General features: G+C 36.9%; 1 protein-coding gene across 1 annotated transcript; it reads right to left on the minus strand.

The window, feature by feature from the left end:
- Positions 1-1,881: 1,881 nt before the first annotated feature.
- LOC108978913 (endocuticle structural glycoprotein ABD-4) lies at positions 1,882-7,720 on the minus strand. The gene is made up of 3 exons (XM_018949428.1): positions 7,546-7,720; positions 3,567-3,767; positions 1,882-2,423 (listed from the first exon to the last, which is right to left on the minus strand). Exons 1-3 carry the CDS (start codon positions 7,555-7,557, stop codon positions 2,211-2,213), a joined length of 426 nt encoding a protein of 141 aa, XP_018804973.1. The 5' UTR covers positions 7,558-7,720; the 3' UTR covers positions 1,882-2,210.
- Between the last annotated feature and the right edge of the window lie 14,047 nt (positions 7,721-21,767).

The following is a 21,767-nucleotide window of genomic DNA, read 5'->3' on the forward strand; positions in this document are numbered from 1 at the left end:
ATCGGTGACTAGATCACCTTTGGGGGTTCTACAAGAGTATGCTCCGGTCTTGAAACCTTCTGTAAGCCGCCGCATTTTTTCGTAGAATTTTCGAGCATTCGAGTACGAACTAGTCCCTCAGTTTTTAAGATATTGTTTTGAAATTTTGCAGACTGCCATACAAACTGAATGATCGGAATCAAGTTCTTGTATGGAAAACTTTCACATTTGACGTGGTATCTTCACGAAATTTGGCATGGATTAAGGTAACAATATGATCTCCCAAAAAAATTGTTCAGAACGGATTACCATTGCATATAGATTCCATACAAACTGAACACATAGTTACCAACAGAAATGCACCTGTGAAGGGTATTTAGCTTCGGTGCAACCGAAGTTAACGTTTTTCCTTGTTTTTTTACAACTTTCAAGGTGGATTAACTCAGCAAGAGCGCATAGATGAACCTAATTAAATTTTTTGGTTATGAAGTTCCGTCAAGTACGAGTGTTTATCGATGGTTTGGTGAATTCAAGCGAAGTCGTAGATCACTCCAAGACGTATTTCGTGAAGGTTGTCTAAAATGCGTTGTTTTTCCGGAAACTATTGATCCTACAGAATTTGTCCGGAAAAGAATACGACTGAGTGATTAAAAAAAATTTATTGAACGAATCGTTACAATTATTTAAAAACTTTCAAAATAGGCTCCTTTTGCGTCGCTGCATCGCTGCCGGAACCATTTCATTTCGGAATAGCCTTTAGAGTCGAGGTGCAAGCTGCTTATATCCAGCGCTTTGAAAATTGGTGCAAACGCATACAAGTGTTTATAGATCTTAAGGGAGCATATTTTGAAAAAAAAAAAAATATAAAAATAAAGCGATTTTCGATTATGAAAATTTGTTTTTGTTCGCGAATTAAGAAATATRAAAGGCAACCTACGTACACCACGTTAGTATTTAAGTCAACATCCAAGTATTGCTAGTAAGATATTGCTAGTAAAACACTTGCTCATTTATCTAGTAGAACTAGAAGTTATGGTTTCAATTAGATTTTCAATTAATATAAATAATGAAAGAAACCGGTAATAAGTATGACAACAACTCGTTGCGCTGTCATGGAAGCAGCAATAAATGTTACTGAATCAATGAAGAGGGTTACAGCTGTAAATAAATATGAAAATATTTGCGAACTCAAATAAACAGAAAAGTGTTGAACTTTARTTGAAATAAGACGCGACAATATATGGTAGAATGCAACACTTAAAAWCGGTTAAAAACTTTAGAGAATGTTAAGTTTACTATTGTAAGTTGAAATAATATAATATGACAACAAAAAACATTATCACGTATTTTAATACAAATGCTTATTATCGCTATCAAATTAGGTTCCTGAGCCAATACAAACATATTAAAGCTTAATGGAATTTTCAGTGCTTTCAGCGAATAATTTTTAATGGCTTCGATGGATTCATAGCACGGTCCTCGAAGCCGATTTTTCAAACTCGGAAAAAGAAAAAAGTACCAATGAGCCAGATCTTGGCGAATACGGTGACAGAGCCGAGGGTGGCCGTTTCTTGTTTGGTCAGTGAAAAGTCACAATYATGCTAGAATATGACGGCGCATTATCTTGGTGAAAAATTTGTGAATTTTCTGCCCAAAAACCCAATTCCATCTAATTTTTGGAGCTCATCCGCTTGATTGTTGGACTGTTTCGACTTCATATTCATAAATCCAAGCCTCGTTATCAGTAATGTTACGTTTGATGAATCGAAGGTCTTCGGTCACACGTTATCAATCATCTCTTTTACGAACTCTACTCGAATTTGTTTTTGCGAAAGTTTCTATTCTTACCTAAAATGATAACCAAAATATGTTGAATTCATCCTTAAACCAATTCAAAAGAAGTTTTTAGAGTGTGTAAACTTTATTACAATAGTTATTTTCAAATATAGAGTAAACATGTAGGTATATTTTGTAAGAAGAGTATTGTCGTATAAAGTAAATTCCATCGTAGCGACCATTATTCAGACAGATTGGCTTTCCCTCACAATTCTTATAACTCGCTGCTCTCTCTCTTCAAATTTCTGGCTTCAAATTTCGACAAATGTGTGTGTGCCGTTGTCTTCTCCCGCGTATGTATGTGTGTGTGTTGTGTTAATCATAGGTGTTGCATACTGCAGTTTAAATTCACAGCTTTGTTGTTGTTATTATTGTTCTATTCCCCCTCACGCGCTCTAACCCCTTCGATTGCCCGCAAATTGGTTGCTCTGATCTTGCGGTGGTGGCGCGGTGGCCAAGTAAGCGAGCGCCTTCTGTATGGCTGGTGGAATTGGTGGCGGAGTGGGCAGATGATCGCCCTGCGGTTGGAAACCGTTCTCATCGGCCAAATAGGTGATACGTATGGGCACACCCTCAGGTGAGGTGTACGAGAAAGAGCCTTGCGCCGACTGCAATGAGAAAAGTCAATAAAAAAGAAAGAAAGAGCATTTAGAAAATGTTTCAAAGGAAATGTAATGCATTTAATGGCATTCAGCGCTAATTTCATTTGAACATCAATTCGTGACTCGCCAAACATTGTTGCCGAAGGTGGGTTAGTGGGTTTGCAGACAACCGCAAATGGCCACAAATGTCAATCTGGATTACCGTCGTTTCGCCGCATCGCTGAACCGCTGAGCTGCGCGCTCGTAATCGCGGTGAATCATTGAGCAACAATGCGCGCCGAAATCGTGTTTGCCGCACCGCAATTTATGTGCCCATGCAATGGCAGAGGCGAGCTTAGAAAATAGCTACAAGCGCTGGCACAGACACACAACGGCGCGCTTGAGGAAGGTTCAGCGTGTTGGCCTCACATTAGTGAATTAATGCAGAAATTGATCAAGCAAGTGAGGCGCGCAATGAGCGATGAAGCATCATAGTTGGTTGACTGCTCAACTTTGTTGTTGTTGGTGCTGTTGTTAGTGGTGGCGTCATCTGCAGACGCGGCTATGACCCGTCGCAGTGGTTTATGCGCACATTACTTCTCTTATCGACCGTGTTAGCGGCTATGCAGACAATTTTATTGCGATAATGATGGCTTCGACTACACACATATACATATGTACATACAACCATACATACGTGACAAACGCCCACAGCCAAATGGAAAACCCAAATCCAAGCGCATGCGCACATACATGCAAACACGCACACCTATACTGCACTACAACAACATTGACAGCAGCAACCACCTTTCATTGATGAAACGCTCCGCATTCTCAACATTCGTACAACAAGCGCTTGGCAGCAGCAATTTATCGGGCGGTTGCGGATCTCTATCGGCGTTTGGGCCAAACGCTTCTTCAGCAATTTGTCTTAGCCCACTGACATGTAAGTAATGGGTGCGTTCCAAGTTCGTGAACCGCTATTCGCGTCCACAAAGCATAGTAATTTATTTAATTACAGCGAATATTTTGTTCAGCGCGCCAATTGAATTGCTTTATCGCTGTTTTTTCAAGCAAATTCGTATTAAAATATAGTCATACGTTAACATATGCATTTATCACTGCGATTTAGCAATATTTTACACTAGTAAATGGTTTGTTAACTCTTACCGTTCCTTCGGCTTCGGAGCCGGCATTCTTCAAGTAGCCCTCCTCATCGGCTTGTATGCCGTTGCCGGTCTCGTACGAAAACTTGTATGAGCCATCGAAATTGACCTCTTGCTCTTGTCTTATTATAGGAATGGGCTCGGTGGTGGGGCCCTGAGGTCGCGCGAGTGTGACATCGAGCAACAAGGTGATCAACAAACTAATCTGAAAAGGGGAGTTTCCGAAGAAAAAACGTTACAATAGAAACCTCTCATATTGCTTATAAAATGGTTATATATTGGTTATCAAACACTCAAACTGAAACAAAACTTTTGGTTATAAAATAGTTATATATTGATTATTATATCTGACAGCGATTTTCGATTTTTTTGATGATACGTTGGTTTGCATTTTAGGTGACGATATATACTATCAAATATGTAGATCTATGCATGTTATTTGTATAACAGTTCTTCATTATTTGATTGAAATATTTTTACTCAAACTTTATGAAAAGTATTTTCAAGTACATCGAAGTATTACTAGACTTTTGAGGACTTAAAATAAGTAAAAATAGCCCGATTTTTATACCCTGAAAAGTTTATATTAAGTTTGTCACGAAGTTTGTAACACCCAGCTGAGTCGATTTAGCCATGTCCGTCCGTCTGTCTGTATATATACGAACTAGTCGCTCACTTTTTAAGATATCGTTTTGAAATTTCGCAAACGACATTTTCTCTTCAAGAAGCTGCTCATTTGTCGGAACTGACACTTATGAAGGGTATATTAGCTTCAGTGCAGCTGAATTTAACGTTTTTTCTTGTTTTAGTGTAGCTTTAAATGGTCTGTTTAAATCGATTTATTGACGCTAACAAGAAAAGTCCAAATTTGAATCCACTGGCTTACAGTTTATGGTCAGAGTTGGTAAATATGCCCTGTCGACTACTCCACAGAACATAACCAACAGAACTAGTAGACCTTCAAATATTTTTTAGTTGATTGTAATCTTAACTCGGAAAGCGTAAAAAGATTTGATTGAAAATTGGGTGAATACGGTAAGTTTGCCTCGTCAACGATAAGGTTTCCAGCTACTCTTAGAGAAGTTATTATAAAAAAAAAACAGTCGTTTCCCCCTATCAATGTGCGTGAACTAATGACTTTTTCTTTCAAAAGGAAGAAACTGTGAACATTTCTGCTATTATCATATATGATAATAAATTACACAGCTCTACAAAAAAAAATATTTTTTTTTTTATGATATCCCGTGTATCTTAGCAAATTTTGTTGTGTTCCAATATTCGCATTAAGAATTTATTTATGAAAGCATTGAAAGTGCTTTTGTTTTTATTAATATATTACTTCTGACATTATGATTAATAATCGTCTTCTTAGTAACAAAATTTACCTTTCCAGTCATGGTTAGTGTTTTGCGCACCTTTTTGATGCATATAATCATCACGTTGTCCACACTAAGGTTACTTACCGAAAATATGTGAAAAACTATGCGTAAGGTTTTAAGGTTTCAAAAAAATCAAAGTTGGAGATATCTAGGGTTTCTGTCTATAAAATATTGGAACGATCGCAGCAACAATGACGTCGCCGAATTTCCAAAAGTCGTTGAAAGTAAATGGATAATAAGGAGAGCAGATTTGAGTATCTGCGGTAGTATCTGGATACATTTACCGTTAATTCTAAATGTTATAGTGATGAACAGAGAAAGACTGGTTCCACCTGCATCTGAAAGTGAGGGCAGAAAGGCTTCCAGGTTGATACGATTGTCATATAATGACGGATCTCTGCTGGTCATGGAAAAATGATTGTCAAACATGAAAAATAAATAAGAAACCCTCATAAAAGGAGGGGACATTTTAAAAATTTTTCTCTCTATTTACTGGGATGTATTATTTTTTACGAAAGATTTACTATTTTTTCCTGTTTTCTGTAATGTAAATTGGATGTAAGGATTTAAAAACAAACGCGAGCAAATTTTACAAAATCTTTGATAGTTTCAAGAATTGTAAGCATAAAAATATATGTTTATTTCAAGGGCAACAAAACACTATAGATCAGTTTCATAAGCATTCTCTTATGGAAAGGTTTTCTATGAAACAAATTATGTAGAGAAGTAGTAGATATTTGCTAAAAATAAGAAAATAAAAACATATTTTGTCGATTTCGAATTCGCAGAGAATAAAAAGTATATGAGGAGCAAAAGTACAGTGAAATCATTTAAATTTTCATCTGTAAATTTTTTTTTTTTTTTATTGGTCAACTTTGAAACCTGTTAGAAAACCATTGAATTATTAAGTCACCTTTGGCTTTTGGTCATTTTCACAAAAAATATTGTTGTTAAGTTTCGAAAGCTAGGCCCATTCATTTATGCGAGTTTCGTCCTAGCGAGTCCTAGCGAGCTCTCCTTCCTACTATATGGAGATGAAACCACTGTCTTCTTGCCTTTTACCTCTAAGATAACTAGATGACTAAGCTCTAACTATGGTAGTTTTTATGTTTTGGCAAAGCAATGTTTATGAAGCCATTTTGAGGACCAGACGTAGAACATATCATAACGTGGAATGAATGCATATTTAATACATATCCACTTCAAAAAAACTTCCATACCGTAATAATTAGAAAAATATATAAAATTGTAGTGTTTTTACTGATATTTTTCTCATACATACATGGAGTCTAAGTTGCAATATAACTTTATAGAATATATATGATTTTTATAATCTTTATGATGACATAAACATATTTAGATAACCAAGCAGCAATTAAGGCAGCTCGTATCACATATCGACCATAAACATCTTGGGAAGCAGGACAGTAGTGAAAAGTATTGCTGGAAACAAGTAACTTCACCTCTGCTGGGTGCTAGGTAACAAAGGCATCGAGGGCAGTGAAATGAGAATGGTGTACATCTAACACCCGAAAACGTGATCAACATTGGGAAATCCACGCATTGTCTTTACGAAAAGATCTGAAGTACAAAAACGAAGCACTAAGTGGTCACATGCGCGCAGAATAAGGCTGACAGATAGAGAGGACTGCAGATAATGTCTAGAGTAATGTACCAGGGAAACTGTGGGGCCAGAGAATCTGTTGAAATTCGCGTCAAGCACAGGCACCGCCAAAGGATGACTACTCATCATGTATCTAGTAACTGAACTCCATCTGCTATCGCAAAGGACCAAAACTGACCTTGTAGCCTATCACACTAACCCAACCTAACATATTTTAACATTAAACTGAGTCCTATGGTTTGTCTACAAATTTCAAGTTCGGAAAATATTCAACTTCACAAAGATTGAAAGGACCTAAAAACCGGTATTCAGGCTGGAGAAACTTCAACTAAATTGTGCAATAAGAAAGACAATAAGAATCAGTGTCTAACACTCCTTTAGATTTTACTAGCTTGCTGACACGCCATACATACCTAAAAGTTCTTTGTAATACCAGATGGAGCTTCATTAATTATATTAGCTCAAGTTTTTTTAAAAACTTTTAGGGAAGTTTAAAACTCCTAGCTATTTAAGCCGAGGTATAGGTAAGACCGAGTTTACTGCACGTTCTTCATTAAATTTGATGGTAATAGTTATTTCCATTCATTATTAGTAGTGCTCAAAATTCTTGATATACTTGAATCCCCACCCTATTCAGAAAATGTATCCAAGATTGTTTTATAGATTTTGGTAGGCAGAGTTTATGAATTTTATATATATTTAATAAGCGCTTGACATTCACAGACAGCTGTATAATTCTGTATAACACTACTTTTTTGAATAATCATAAAGTTCGATGGTAAAAATTATTCAAATGACAGTTTATTATAGGTTATTAGAATTCTTATAATTTTTTCTTCGGCACTACACTATTTTTCGGCTTCAACCACACATATGCATAGCTCACAGAACTATCTCTGCACAATAACTATTTTTAATACTTTTTCACACGATAAGCCTTGTAAATTCACAAACCTTTGTTGTAATTTTTGGAAACTTACAATTACTTTCATGATCAGTGTATATGTTTTCACAAAGTCAGGATACTTCTAGGAGCGCACTAAGTATTTTTCTCTATCAGTTGCAAGGATATCACGCTCGATACAATGAAGGTCCAAGATTGTTCAGACGGCACACCATACACAGCACTTGAAAAGTGTTTGTTGTATACTGTGTGGCAAACAGAATGAACAGGAATATTTATACCAAAAGTGAGTCTTGAACGCTTTGGTGTGTCTTGCGAGTGAAGATTCACTTGAACTTTGTGCGCATTACAAAGTGCCACAAATACACCATTTAATGAATTGCTTTGCGGCTTCGGCGACTCGTTGGCTGTGGCGGGCAGCAGCAAAAGTCGCGTCAACAACAATTGCTGTACGCACGCTGACAGAAGTATATGCTAAATATATATGTACACAAGTGTATGCTTGTATGTGGAATAGTTGCTGATATCAGCAACAAGAACAACGTCCAACAGCAACAACAAGAGCGGTCGCAAGCATCAGCAGCAACTGTGGTTCATAGTGTTGGAACTCTCGGCATTAAAGGAAGCAGCAGCCGAAGTCAAAGCGGCAACCACCGCCAATCGATAACCCGCTAGTCAATTGCATGCTAACATGCTTTGGTCACAAATGTGGCCATCCTACTAATTTATACAAATGCGATGAATAAACATACGTAATTTTCGCAATGATGGCGGTGATGCGAGACAATTGAAAAACCATTCTAAAAATTGCTTGTAATTTTGATTATTTAATGCAGTAGTTATTTCAATTAGTATTAAGAAAAGTGTAATTCTTTGTATATTTCCATTTTACTTAACATTTTGTCACATTACTCAATCAAATTGTTTTTTAACTGTGGCCTTAATAGTAAATATATATCTTGCCCAAAGGTGCAATTGAGAAGTAAAGTTCTCTCTCGACAAACCAAAACCATACTCTATAAGTCATTCATTATTCCCGTCCTGTTATATGGTGCAGAGAAATGGACGATGACAACATCTAATGAGTCGACGTTGCGACTTTTCGAGAGAAAAGTTCTGCGGAAGATTTATGATCCATTCTGCATTGGCAGCGGCGAAAATCGCAGTCGATGGAACAATGAGCTCATCACGTACGAGATGTACCACGACATTGATATAGTTCAGCGAATTAAGAGCCATCGGCTACGCTGGCTAGGTTATGTCGTCCGAATAGATGGTAACCCTTCAGCTGTGAGAGTATTCGACGCAGTACCTACAGGGGGAGTAGAGGAACACCTCCACTCCGTTGGAAAGATCAGGTGGCGATGGAATTGGTTACATTTGGCATCTCCTATTGGCGCCAAAAAGTGGAAAAGAAACACAGCTGGCGCGCTGTTGTAAGCTCGACTATAACAGTCAGTTCATTTGTTTTGTTAAAGCCGCTAATAACAATTCCAGTCACTGTGCCTGGATATTTTAACATTATTTTACCAAAAGTTGAACAATGGAAGAGAAGGTGTCTAATATATCGTCATGTGAGTAGCAACAAGACTGTGTTTAGTGAGCACAAATGCAATAGTGCTCTTACATTCCACTTTGGTGCACTGTTGCACAGGTGGTAGATTATGCTTACTGAGCTCATACAAGTCCACAGATCCAGTTCTAAAGTGCAATAGGCCAGCGAAGCCCAGAACCAGTCTAATGGGATAGAGTAGTTTTGCTGTTTCCTGCGATGTCAGGCTCTCAAATTAGTCTGATATTGAAGTAGCTTCATGCCATTGATTGTGAGATCAGACGCTGCTTGACTAAGCTTGAGGCCCTCTGCTGGTCTGCTATTCTGGAGCTAAAGTTAATATAGCAGTGTTACGAACAAAAGCAGTGCTTCGAATTGTGAGCCAAGTAATTTTACTTACAATAACTTCTACTCATTCACACTGTAAAGACAAGCGAACTCATAGTTTAGCTGACGAATTATTTAAACTTTACGCAGATAAACATGACAGGCGAACGATAAGTCGCGGCAGACATGTACAATGTATTTGGTCATCTTCTCAAGCATGTAAAAAAAAAAAAACTAAAACAGTTCTTCGTCTCAGAAAGCAAAAGTAGCAAATGAAGTGATTATCCACAGCTCTGTTATAATATATTTGCAAATTATTACAGTTTTTGCTTTAGTGCTGAAGAGAAATAGATATACATAAGTACATACACTCATATATGTAAGTATGTCTTTCGTTCACGCCATTGCATGCCAATGTGGGAGTAGCTAACCGGTTGTCTGCTCAGTAATACGCTGGCTGTCCACGCTGAACCTCTCTTTGCGGCGGCTCATCAGGCAAAGTGTTGGTCAATTTAACAGTAATATTTGACATTAACATAAAATCATACAAGCGTACATGTGTAAGTATKTGCGCTTAAGCAGCTAATTTGTAAATAAATTTTACATGGTTTAATGTCAATTCGAAAATAATGCAAATAATCAAATAATAATTATCAGTTGTGGTTGGAGTGGGTTGGTTGGCCTGCCAGCTGAAATATGAATTTTTGGTATATCTGACAAATGTCGGTATGCGAGTGCACTCAAGGTTCTATTCGATTTGGTGGCGGGGAGTTTTACAAATTTAATTGCAATTTTCCAGTTTAGAATTACCAAAATTTATAAAAAAACAAAAAACGATGTACAGCTGCCATGAGTATGCGCAATGGCGATGCACCGCAAAATATTTTAATAAGCAAGAATGGCACACTTGAATTTTTATTGTAGTATAAACTATTGTGTAGCATGCTCATGTTTAGAAATTAATTTAAGATTTATTTTTTATTAAATTAACATAACTTATAATATTACGAAATACTCAAATTAAAAAATTTGCGTTTACAGATTGTACGACCATTATTTTTTCCACCAGCTTGAATATAAAAGCTCGGCGAGGGATATATTTATTTGATGGCAGTCTTAATATTGCTTAAAAATCGGCCGTATAAGAGCTTTAAATTATTTCAGCCATTAAAAAGATATAATTTAAGCAATGATGGTATGGCCTTGGTGCCATTGAAATAATGCGCTTAAGCTTTGAACTGCTAGAAGCCTGTGAGTTTAGGTGCAGACATTTTGGACAAAAGATCGAAGGAAGCAATCAATTATTATTTACATCTATTCCTCGTCTGATTTATGCATTTCTTTTAATCTACTTCTTTATTTACCAACATTACAAGAACTTTTAAAATATTTGGAGTGGCATAGCATTGATTTAGGAGCAATCTTCGTTAACGGGCATTTAGTCAGTGCCACTTCCAATCGACAATATGCCGGCGACTCGACTTTTGGGAGCTCTCGTCAACACTCTCTCACAATGTAAGTTAGTATTAATTTTATTAATTCTCAGCCTCAAGTTAATTGTTATAATAATGGTTAGCGCTATAATCAAATAAAATTTATAAAATTTTAATAACATGGTCTATTTATAATAAAAAACTACAAACACTTCACAATAGAGAGTTGTTGTTTGTACATACTACTGTCGTCAAAAAGTAAGGCGATCGTCGTGGGGTGCACTATGAATTAGTTCCGTCGAGCCTTACAGTCGGCAAATAGTATTATTTGAACGTTATGCGTAATTTGCATCGAGCTATTTGCCTAAATCGGCCGGAATTATGCGCAAATAAGCCTTGATCCCTTCGTTAGAATAATGCAACATGACATACATGTATTGCCAGATTTGGCTCCGTGCTATGCAGCAAAGTCAAATGGCAAAAGGGTAATACAAGGACGCCATTTTAACACAATAGAAAATATAAAAACGAAGGGATTGCAGACTATAACGGAAAAGCACTATTCCAACTGTTTTGAGGACTGGAAAGGCGTTGTCCAGAGTGTGTTTTATCAGGCGGCTTTAGAGAGGATGTTTCATTTGGAAGAATAAATACAAAATTTACATTTTATACACAAATTCGAATAGTTTACTTAATAGATCACCACTACAATAAAATATGGAATTTTTCTCGCCATTGCGTTGACGTAAAATCGTACTATTTACTAAATGGATGCTGTAACTGCTTGTTTCAGTGCTACAGTAAAGAAGAGATCTACATGACTCAGCCGAGTGGCTTTGACGATGGCCCCTGTCGTGTCTGTAAGCTGCAAAAATCGTTTTATTGTCTGAAGAAACCTAGTCGCGTTTGAAACATAGAGCACAATTCAACGCTAGTTAGTATCCATATAGTATATTTGTCACTGACAAAAAAATGCTGTTGTCGCTGTTTCCGTGGATGATGTCATCCTCTTCGCCAATGATACAAAGCTGCTGAACAAACCAAAAAATATCAAACTAATAATAAATAAGGTTTTCGGTATGCGTTTTATCTCCAAATCTCAAAGAAGGAACTCAGAGGATCGACCAATCATGCTAGATTGCCTTGCCCTTGTAATTCGACGTTTCGGCATGGATTGGTGTATTTCTGTAAGAGCACCTCTCGACGTGAGCAAAAAGCTGTCCGCGGAGATGTACCCAACTAATAATGACGACAGAAGGGAAATGCCTACTATTCCTTAAAAGCAAGTGGTTTGTTGCCTGCTGTTTGCCACTCAGCTCACGCGCCCTGATGCATGTGTTGCTATCAAATTCTTAAGCCGATACAGCTCGAACTCATTGAACTGCAATAAAGTAGGCCATGCGCTAACTCAAAGGAACTATTGACAAGGGCTTAGTCTATATGAGCAGCTCGGATGAAATCATTCGTTTTTGCGATGCTGACTGCACAAATGATGTAAGTGATCGTCGCTCAACAACTGACTATGCGTTTTTTTTTTTTCAGAATGCTGCCATTACTTGGACTATCAAAAATCAACGAACGATAGCCTTATAATCTACTGGGGCCGAATTTATGTCGATGGTTGCTGCAACACAATAATCAAACGGGGTTATGCAATTTGTAAAGCTTCGAAATCTAGACTTTATTCTGCGATAACAAGAGTGCCAAACAAATAGCTGAAAACAACTCAATACTCAAGCAAAATGAAGCATGTAGACATCAAATCAAACTCCATGAAAGAAAAAATTGAAGACTGCCAAATTAATTTATACCTTATTGGCACCGCTAAAATGATAGCTGATTTTTTTAATAAACATTACCTACTTCGAACAAAATAAATATCAAATGAATTTGGCTCAATGTAATTTAGTCTCATTTCATTATTAGACAAATATTTACTCCCATTCATATCTGAATTGTATTATTATTTAAATTGATTTACTTTTCATTAACTAATTATTATCCATTTATAATGTACTTAAATATTTCATTTAGGGAGGGTGTTGATAAGAAAATTGTATATTTGAATCTTATAAAACGCACAGTATATTCCATAAACTTACTATTGGCAGATGCCATTATGAATAGGAGCTAAGTTCGCTAATAATAAACTTCATTCTTTCTTTTGTTGCCGTTACCAAGTCAACACGCGTTTTACTCTGCCCACTCTAACAGATGTGAATCCATACCAATTAGTTCGCGAATAATATTAAGGAATTTTGCGAAACACTATTATCTGAATAAAAATTATACGGACACCAAACACAAGCTGAATGAATGTTATGCAGGTATTGCAAAAAATTTTTTTCAATCAAATAAATCGCATGTAAAATGTAAAAGTTAAAGTTTTGATAACTTTTTGTAATATTAACAAAAAAATAATAATTGTTTTATTAATTTCTCAAATTTTCTTTATCAAATGGTTCTTAATTCAAATATCATGTAAGCAGACTGACTTTTCTCTTTAAACACCATTAACATTCGCACTTTTGAGACGTGCGCTGGAAGCGTAAAATTGTCTTAAGATTTTGTCAACTGGAATATTAAACACCTACATAGGCTAATGGCTTCTTTTGCGTTTCGCATTCTCTAGGCAATTCGTTCTTGCGGCGCTCATCAAGGAGATCTTCATCAACATCCACAGAATTATGTGTGACTCAAACGAAATGCTCGCGAACTACAAAAAGATTGTCAACTATTTTTTCGGAATTCACAGCATGTGCAAGTGATAAGTAATAAAAGCATGAAGGCGCTCACAGAAGATACCTACAGATATATGGTAGTAATTGCTCTTACACATGCTATATCTAACCGCTTATATTCTCGTATTCATCCTGATGTGTGGGAAAAATCACTGAAAAAATCAGCATTTCATCAAGTAACTGTTAAAACATACATACAGGGTTTGTCCGGAAATTAATAGGACTAGTTTTTGTTTCGCCGCGATTGTAGTTCGGAGCGTGCGCGCACCGACTGATTCGGTAGAGGGCGTTCTTAGTTTACGAACGAGCGGATGGTTAGTTGTCTCCGAGCACCTGAAGAGTCAAGACAAACATTTTCATGCGACGTGTTTCTGTGAGTGGAGCAAGCGCTGCTTTGTGAAACTCTGTTAATCTGCTTTAGTAAGAAGTGTTGTGTTTCGGTGGTACCAGGTCTTTTTGGGAGGCCAGAAAGAGATCGCTGATGAAGACCGCGCTGGTCTCACTCAGAACTGGTTTTGAACTCAGACCGTCGAATGAGTATTCGTTTAATTGCCCGGATGTTAAATTTTAACAAAATTTGTGGTTATGATATTGTGACGGAGCACTTGAACTGTGCTCAAAGAAGACCACAAATTGCGGCGAGTGGAAATGTGCCAAAAAATTTGAACATGTGTGTTGAATTTGAAAGTGACTCCCAACTTTTTAATATCGTAATCACATGTGACAAGTCATGGATCTTTTAGTTTGTATAATCCCGAGACAAAGAGGCAATCTTCCGAGTGACTGACCAGAGGGGAACCAAGCAGCATATACCTCGTCTCTCAAGGTCATTCCGGAGAATGCCTTCCGTGACGCCTTCAACGCTTGAAAATCGCGCTTGCAGCGCTGCATCGACGCAGAAGGAACCTATTGTGAAATTTTAAAGAATTGTAACGATTGGTTCAATACATTTTTAAATCGATTCAGTCCTATTACTTTCCGCATTTGTAAATGCATAGTAGTTTCTAAGTGAAATTTGCTTAATAGAGTTTCTTCAGATAAAAAATATATTCTAAACATAATCTGCTCGTTTTAATTTCTAGACTTCTACTACTAATTGTTGATTATCATATATATCTCTAAATAATCGAGATAGATATAGAGTTATATATGTATATAAATGAGACGAGCTAAAATGTCTCTTTATCCGTCCGTTCGTCTGGGCAAGCGTTGAGTAAAAATTAAGTTAGGTTGATGAAATTTGAGACAAGTATTTCTTAACAAAAAATTTAAGACAAATTCCTAGATGGGTGCAATCGGACCACTACCACGCCCACAAATCACCATTAACCGACAACATATAAAGTGCCATTGTTAAGAGCTAGATTAAGATGCAAAGCTTGAATTTGGTGGAAGAGATCGCAGTAGCAAGGAGCAGCTGTGTGTAAAAATTTTTGAAAAAGTGGTGGTGGCCATGGCCTCTAATATGTTTAACGTACATAGCTCCTAAGTCACTAAAGTTACAACAACCAAATTTTCTAAGCTCGAATTTTATAAGAACTCCTACGGATAGTGTGGATGAAATCGGAAGAAAACCCACTAAAAGCGCAATAAATCAATAACTAATTACGCCAGAGACATTAAGTTTTACGGAAATGGTGGACGATGGGCCTAGCACCGCCTACATTTTGGTGAAATCCCATATCTCGGAACCCGACCAACCGATTTTGACTAGATTTAGTACATATCATTCTTCTCATATCCCTATATCACATTGCGAAAATGGGCGAAATCGGACTACAACCACGCCTTCTTCCCATATGAGAAAATTTAAATTCCACTTGATTATTTCACTTTCCAGTACACAAATCAAAGAAATCAAGAAGTAATACACTACAAATTCGTTTAAAGTATGCCTCCTTATGACTTAAGATTGTTAAAATCAAACCATAACTGTTGATGTTTCTTGGTACCGACTATGTTGACCCCAGTACACGTAGTTTACTTTTGACCGAAAATATTAGTCAATGTTTGAGATATCGAAATAAAATTCAGGTATAATCCTTTCTTGATGTAAGCGAAAAATGGGTTGAATCTGGTCAATACTTCCCTGAACCCCCATATATCTAATATAAAGATTTTCGAACTTCCAGGTGACTTTATGCTTGATAAATCGGCCAAAATTTTTGTTATCTCGATGAAATTATGAGAGTACCAGGATTTTCGAACATCCGACTGACTTTGTTTGGTGATTGTACCATATGTGAGCTACCTTAATGATAATAGTTAATGGATAATATAGGGTCAATACTATTCTAACTCATATATACTTCAACCCAGCTGCATGAATAGCGGAAATCCGGCCCAACTTCCCAGCCGAGCGCGAACCTTACGCCATGCCGATCGGGGGGATCCCCGAATAAGGGATCTCAATTAGGAGATTCGGCACCTGAATTCCTGCAACCTCTCCACCGGTGTGAGTAAGCTTTGGGCTACGAAGAGTCACGACGACGGAGTTGAAGTTCAATTCAATGGTCGGACCCGAAGAAGTGCGCGGGCTATTTTAGCCGGCAGTTTACACTGCATCCTTCGGTAGACAAAGCCAAACAATGTGTTAACCGACGGCTGCGCAAAATGCAAAGGACGGCGCACTACTTTCTTTCCTCGATGAGGAGGTTCAGGGTGTCATCAATAAAGCAAAATCTTCCAAACCCATTGGCCTTGATGGAATCAACATGCTACTGCCGAAGCATCTAGGCTCGGCGGGAGTAAGATATCTCACCAAGGAAGCTGACCACTCTTCAAATACCCGATGTGTGGAAAATCGGAAGAGTGGTCCCACTACTGAAACCTTTGAAACTCGCCAAAAAAGGGGAATCTTATCGACCGATAACTCTCCTCTCCCCAGTAGTGAAGACACTTGAGGCCTTGTTACTCCCGACCTTCACTCACCACCTGAGCGTAGCCAGCCACCAGCATGGATTCCGAAAAGTGCACAGTACCACCACAGCACTTAGCGTCATAAACGCTCAGATAGTTCGTGGCCTCAACCAAAAACCACCCTGTGAGAGAACGATCCTCGTAGCGTTGGACCTGTCAAAAGCTTTTGACACGGTCAACCACACAACGCTACTGCAGAACATTGAGAAAACCACGCTTCCTCCAGGGCTCAAAATGTGCACCATGATCTGAACGGTCGTCAATCATCCGTACTATTTGGAGGTGCAACATTTAAACTGAGAAGAATTAAACAGGGGGTTCCGCAGGGTGGTGTCCTCTGTGGAGTATATGCATTGGTAAAATTGTTTAGATTCGATCCTCTAGTTGACGTCATACATCATAAGGTATTTCCCTGGCTTTAATTCTTGCAAGTTGCAAGAGTATAAAATACTCGGTTGCACCAGAATTTATCCCTAATTTAATTGTTTTATTTTATTTTCTTAATGAATACGTACGTTAGGAATACACCCAGAACATCATAGAAGTGATTTCATATCATTCCGGTGAATATTTTGCTGTTCAACACGAGCTTCTTTTTATGTTGTTATATTAATTAAACGAAGGAAATTACTAGAATTAACTTTATTTTAAAGGAATCTGTTTGGTTTTTTTAATTTCAGATAATCGAGTATAGAACTATTGTGGTCGCCGCAAAACGTCATTTTGGAGAAGAATTCCCGGATGTCAGATGTAGATCTTTTTCAAATCAATATTTTTACTAATATCAAGTATAAAATGCAGTTAAAAGTTACCGTAATATGTGAACAAATTTTTGAATCATTAAATTCAAAAGTGAAAAAAATCTGGAAACAGAATAACGATTCATATCAACTTTTACAATTTATGAAAAAGAGTATTGGCACCTTTCGCTTAACAAATCTGCACTGTATTCCGACTACCGAATTAAATCGTGCTGAAGCTGCAATGTATTTAAATAAAGTATGTTGAAATTTTGAAACTTTGTTTTTACTTTTGTTTTGCGATTCCAGTTCATAGTGCTTTTGCCATTTTCGTGTTAGCAACAGAAATCACAAACGAGCATATTTAGAAAACTTCTGCAAAGAAAGAGGGTGTGTAAATTGATATATTTCTTAACGTGAATTCACTACAACCTGTACTCATGATTTAGAATTTTATTTTCCTTTTTTAGCAAAATATCGGGAAATGAAGTTTGCTGCAATAAAATATTTTTATACGAATGATGCATTGTCCAGACTATTTTAGTTTTGAGAAATTTCGTTTGGAAATTTTACGCAAATTTTGCTTTCCATGTACTCAGTGACGTTCTTCTTCTTAATTGGTGTAGTCACCGCTTACGCGATTATAGCCGAGTTAACAACAGCGCGCCAGTCGTTTCTTCTTTTTTGGTTTTTGTTCGTCGAGAGAGGACTTTGCTTTTCAATTGCCTACTCAGTCGTTCACTGCCAGACCCGTCTGCTTTGCTTCCTTGTCCAGTCTGAAGAAAGCTGAACTAACGGCGCGGGTGTTTAGGCCGATGATATCAATATACTCGGCATACGCCAGCAGTTGTACACTCTTGTAGAAGATGGTTCTCTTCTCTATTTAGTTTTGCAGCTCGATATTATTCCAGAAGCAGGGTGAAGAAGTCGCACGATAGAGAGGCGCCTTGGCTGAAACCTCGTTTGGTATCGAACGGCTTGGAGAGTTTCTTCCGGATTCTGACGGAGCTTTCAGTGTTAGATATCGCAGCATAAAGGCAGCTCTTTTTCGTGCTGAAAAAGCAACTTTGAAATAGACGAAGAGGTGGTGTGTGTCGATTCTCCTTTCACGGGTCTTTTCCAAGATTTGGCGCATGGTGAATATCTGGTCGGTTGTTGATTTTCCAGGTCTAAAGCCACACTAATAAGGTCCAATCAGTTTGTTGACCGTGGGCTATAATCTTTCACATAATACGCTTATATGCGATGTTGAGGAGGCTAATCCCACGGTAACTGGCGCAGATTGTAGGGTCTCCTTTTTTAAGAATTGGGCATAGCACACTTAAATTCCAATCTTTGAGCATGCTTTCGTCCGACCATATAACGCATGCTCCTTGTCAGTTCTTCGCCGCCGTGTTTGAACTTGTAATATATCTTATAAAAAAAGCTATCAACACACTGTTTCAACCGATGCACGAATCAAAAAGGACGACATTGACGTAAAAAAATTGGAAGAATATTTTATTCAACAGTCTCCATTCCCTGATGTTGGTGTCATTATGCCTATCACAACTGGAATAACTGGAAAAGAAACCGTAAATTGCTACGCAACTTTTGAGCAAGGTCTACAAATAATGAAGAAAATTAATGGGAAAAATTTTAAAGAAGTTAAGTTATCAAGAAAAGACAAGACTATTCCTTTGTTGGCATCCACTAGCAAAATCAAAGTGGATGATGATATGATTCCTATTGATCCATTATTATTATTTCAGCGTATATGCGTATTAAAAAAATCTAATGAAGAACTAAAAAAACTACATGACTTATGAAGTAGCACCTTATCCTCTTGCTCTTTTTGAAGATGGCGAACTGCGAAAAACAACAAAATCCCAGAAGTGTCAGAAGATGTCAACGATGTACGAAAATTTTCCTACGTAATTGATGGAGGGATGTTACTACACCGTTGCAAGTGGCAATTAGATGAAAATTTCGGTACCATATGTCAACATTACGTGAGATATCTACATAGCAATTATGGACATAACATTTATGTCGTATTTGATGGTTACAAGAAGAGCTGCACAAAATCGGTCGAACGAATGCGTCGCTCTAAAAAAAATGCATGTAATGATATAATATTTGATAACACCATGCCTCTAAAAATAGCGCAGAAGAAATTTTTATCAAATGCCAAAAATAAGAGTAGGCTCATAGATATGCTACGAGAAACACTCACAGAAAATAAAATATTTTCTTGCCAAGCAGAAGCTGCTGCTGATGGACTCATAATTCAAACTGCAGTTAATCTGCAGTCTGAAAACATTGCTGTAGCGTCCGAAGATGTCGATGTTTTTGTTTTATTGACTGCACTCTCACCACCAGATCGTGAAATTTATTTTCGAAAACCATCGAAAGGCAAAATACCGCAAAAAGCGTACTCTTCTAAAAGCTTAAAAAAAATATTACCAAAGTGTAAAGAGCATATTCTGTTCTTACATGCATTCACTGGCTGTGACACGACGTCAGCCTTTTTCCAAAGTGGCAAAAACGTGTTTGCAAAAAATTTTCAAACACGAACAGACTTGCAAAATGCTGAGACGGTTTTTAAAAATGAATGCAAAGATATCGATGAAATTTTTAAGGCTGGTGTTACATGTACTCTTGCATTATACGGTGCTCCCCCGATTAAGGATCTTAATATCTTAAGATATAACTCTTTTTTGAAAGCAACTACTAAAAGTAACTGCATTAAGCTGTCGGCTTTACCACCTGCTGCAGATGTCGCTTTTGAACACTTTAAAAGAGTATTTTTACAAATTCAAACATGGCTCTGAAGAGAAATATCACCAGAAGAATGGGGTTGGAATTATAAATGCGGCATATTGTTACCGCAAACAATGATGCACTGACCAGCTCCAGAATCTTTACTGAAAATTATTTTTTGCTCATGCAAAACAGGATGTGGAACATCTTGTGGGTGCAGGAAAAGTGGATTAAACTACACTGCAGCTTGCTTAGAATGCAATGTTGAAAGCTGTACTAATCGTTTACCCACAATCTACCCCAACGAGATTGACGACGACAATAATGAACAATAATGTATATAGTTAATGATAAGTTTTTGTTGTAAACCATTATTTTTTGCAAAAATCTAATAAATTAACATTAAAGTTACTTTGCAAACATAATTCATTAAATATAAAATTAAAAACTTTACTGTAAACATTTTTCTCCCTTTCGCCTCTTATTTTCCAGTAAATTGTTGTTAAAAGTTGTTGTAATCGAGATCGGCCAATTTTTTTTTTACATTTTTCGGCCGATTAATCTTGATAAAGCCAGCTGCAGAAGTATCTGTGAACGTACCGTTCTAGCATATGCACGTCCAGATTTGATATGATCGATTGTATTTTCCGCATAAACCGTAGAGAGGGTTTCTTTAATTCCACTTCCTGCCATTACATTATATAAGCAATAGATCCCATATACGATATCAGCGTATGAAAAGAGCCCAATCGGACAACAGTAAACATTTCATCTGATAAAAATATCGCTGAAGTTATATCACGCGATTTTATGTACAGAAGTTGATCAAATGTTGATACATGTCTTCATATTTAACGACTTTGCGTTTTCTACTGATGTTTTCATCGCCGTATACAAAGTATTATAATCACTTGGAGATGTATTAATGAATGGTAAGAATATTATTGACAAAGTATCAAAACCATGTGCACTTGTTAACAGATTCATATATCCGTTCCATCTTGGGAAGTCATTATTAGTTTTGAATTTCATATACATCCAGAGAATGTTTAATTTTGAAAAAACTGTAGGGATTAAATTTGGTTCTTTCTCCGAAATTTTGATTTGATAAGTTATTTGAAGGGGTATATGACCTTGTTCCATCGCTCGGAGTTACGATTTCAATCGAACCTAAATTATGGAAAGTATCTTTGCCATCGAGTGTGTTAACGTTAAAATCTACGTTATCGTGCACAAATTGTACAAAAGTGCCTGTTTTTATTTTCGCAGGATTTGCGAAGGTTGCAGAAGCTTCATAGATTATTGCTTCTTTGTATGATCCACAAAAGCCTAAAGCATTACATATTTGCATTATTTTTTGGAGCCAAATTTTCTATGAAGTGTAACAGCTAAAGCCACATGCAGTGGTGATACAAATGAACGAGGCCTTACTGCAGATATAATCGCATGGACTATTGAAGAATATCAATGATTCATTAAGTTTGGTTTACATTTTTTGTCCTTTAGAATTATTTCTGATAAAAAAATGATAGAGAGTTTGGTATTGTCTCATGAACGTTGTTAAACATTTTATCACTAGCGGGATACAATTTAATATTTAATATCATAAACCTGCGTCCGGATGTGTCGTCGTAAAATTTCACCAGCAGCTTTAAAAATCCGGTATTCTTCTTTTTCACTATCTTTTGACCTCTGACTGTACCAGTTATCGGACAATATTTCGTATTGTTGTTTTTCAAAACATATTATTGTATTGGATCCAAATTTATTGGAGAATACAATATTATTCTAATAATGATTCATTAACCTCATTTTTATTGTTTTATCGTCAGGAATATGGTCAA

This window comes from Bactrocera latifrons, unplaced genomic scaffold (genome assembly GCF_001853355.1).
Source record: "Bactrocera latifrons isolate USDA-ARS-PBARC rearing strain unplaced genomic scaffold, ASM185335v1 scaffold_13, whole genome shotgun sequence".
Classification (NCBI taxonomy): domain Eukaryota; kingdom Metazoa; phylum Arthropoda; class Insecta; order Diptera; family Tephritidae; genus Bactrocera; species Bactrocera latifrons.

Coding starts and splice junctions, on each gene's coding strand:
- LOC108978913 (XM_018949428.1), bottom strand. Junction 2,424..3,566: donor GCTCCGAAGCCGAAGGAACG/GTAAGAGTTAAC, acceptor TTCTCATTGCAG/TCGGCGCAAGGCTCTTTCTC.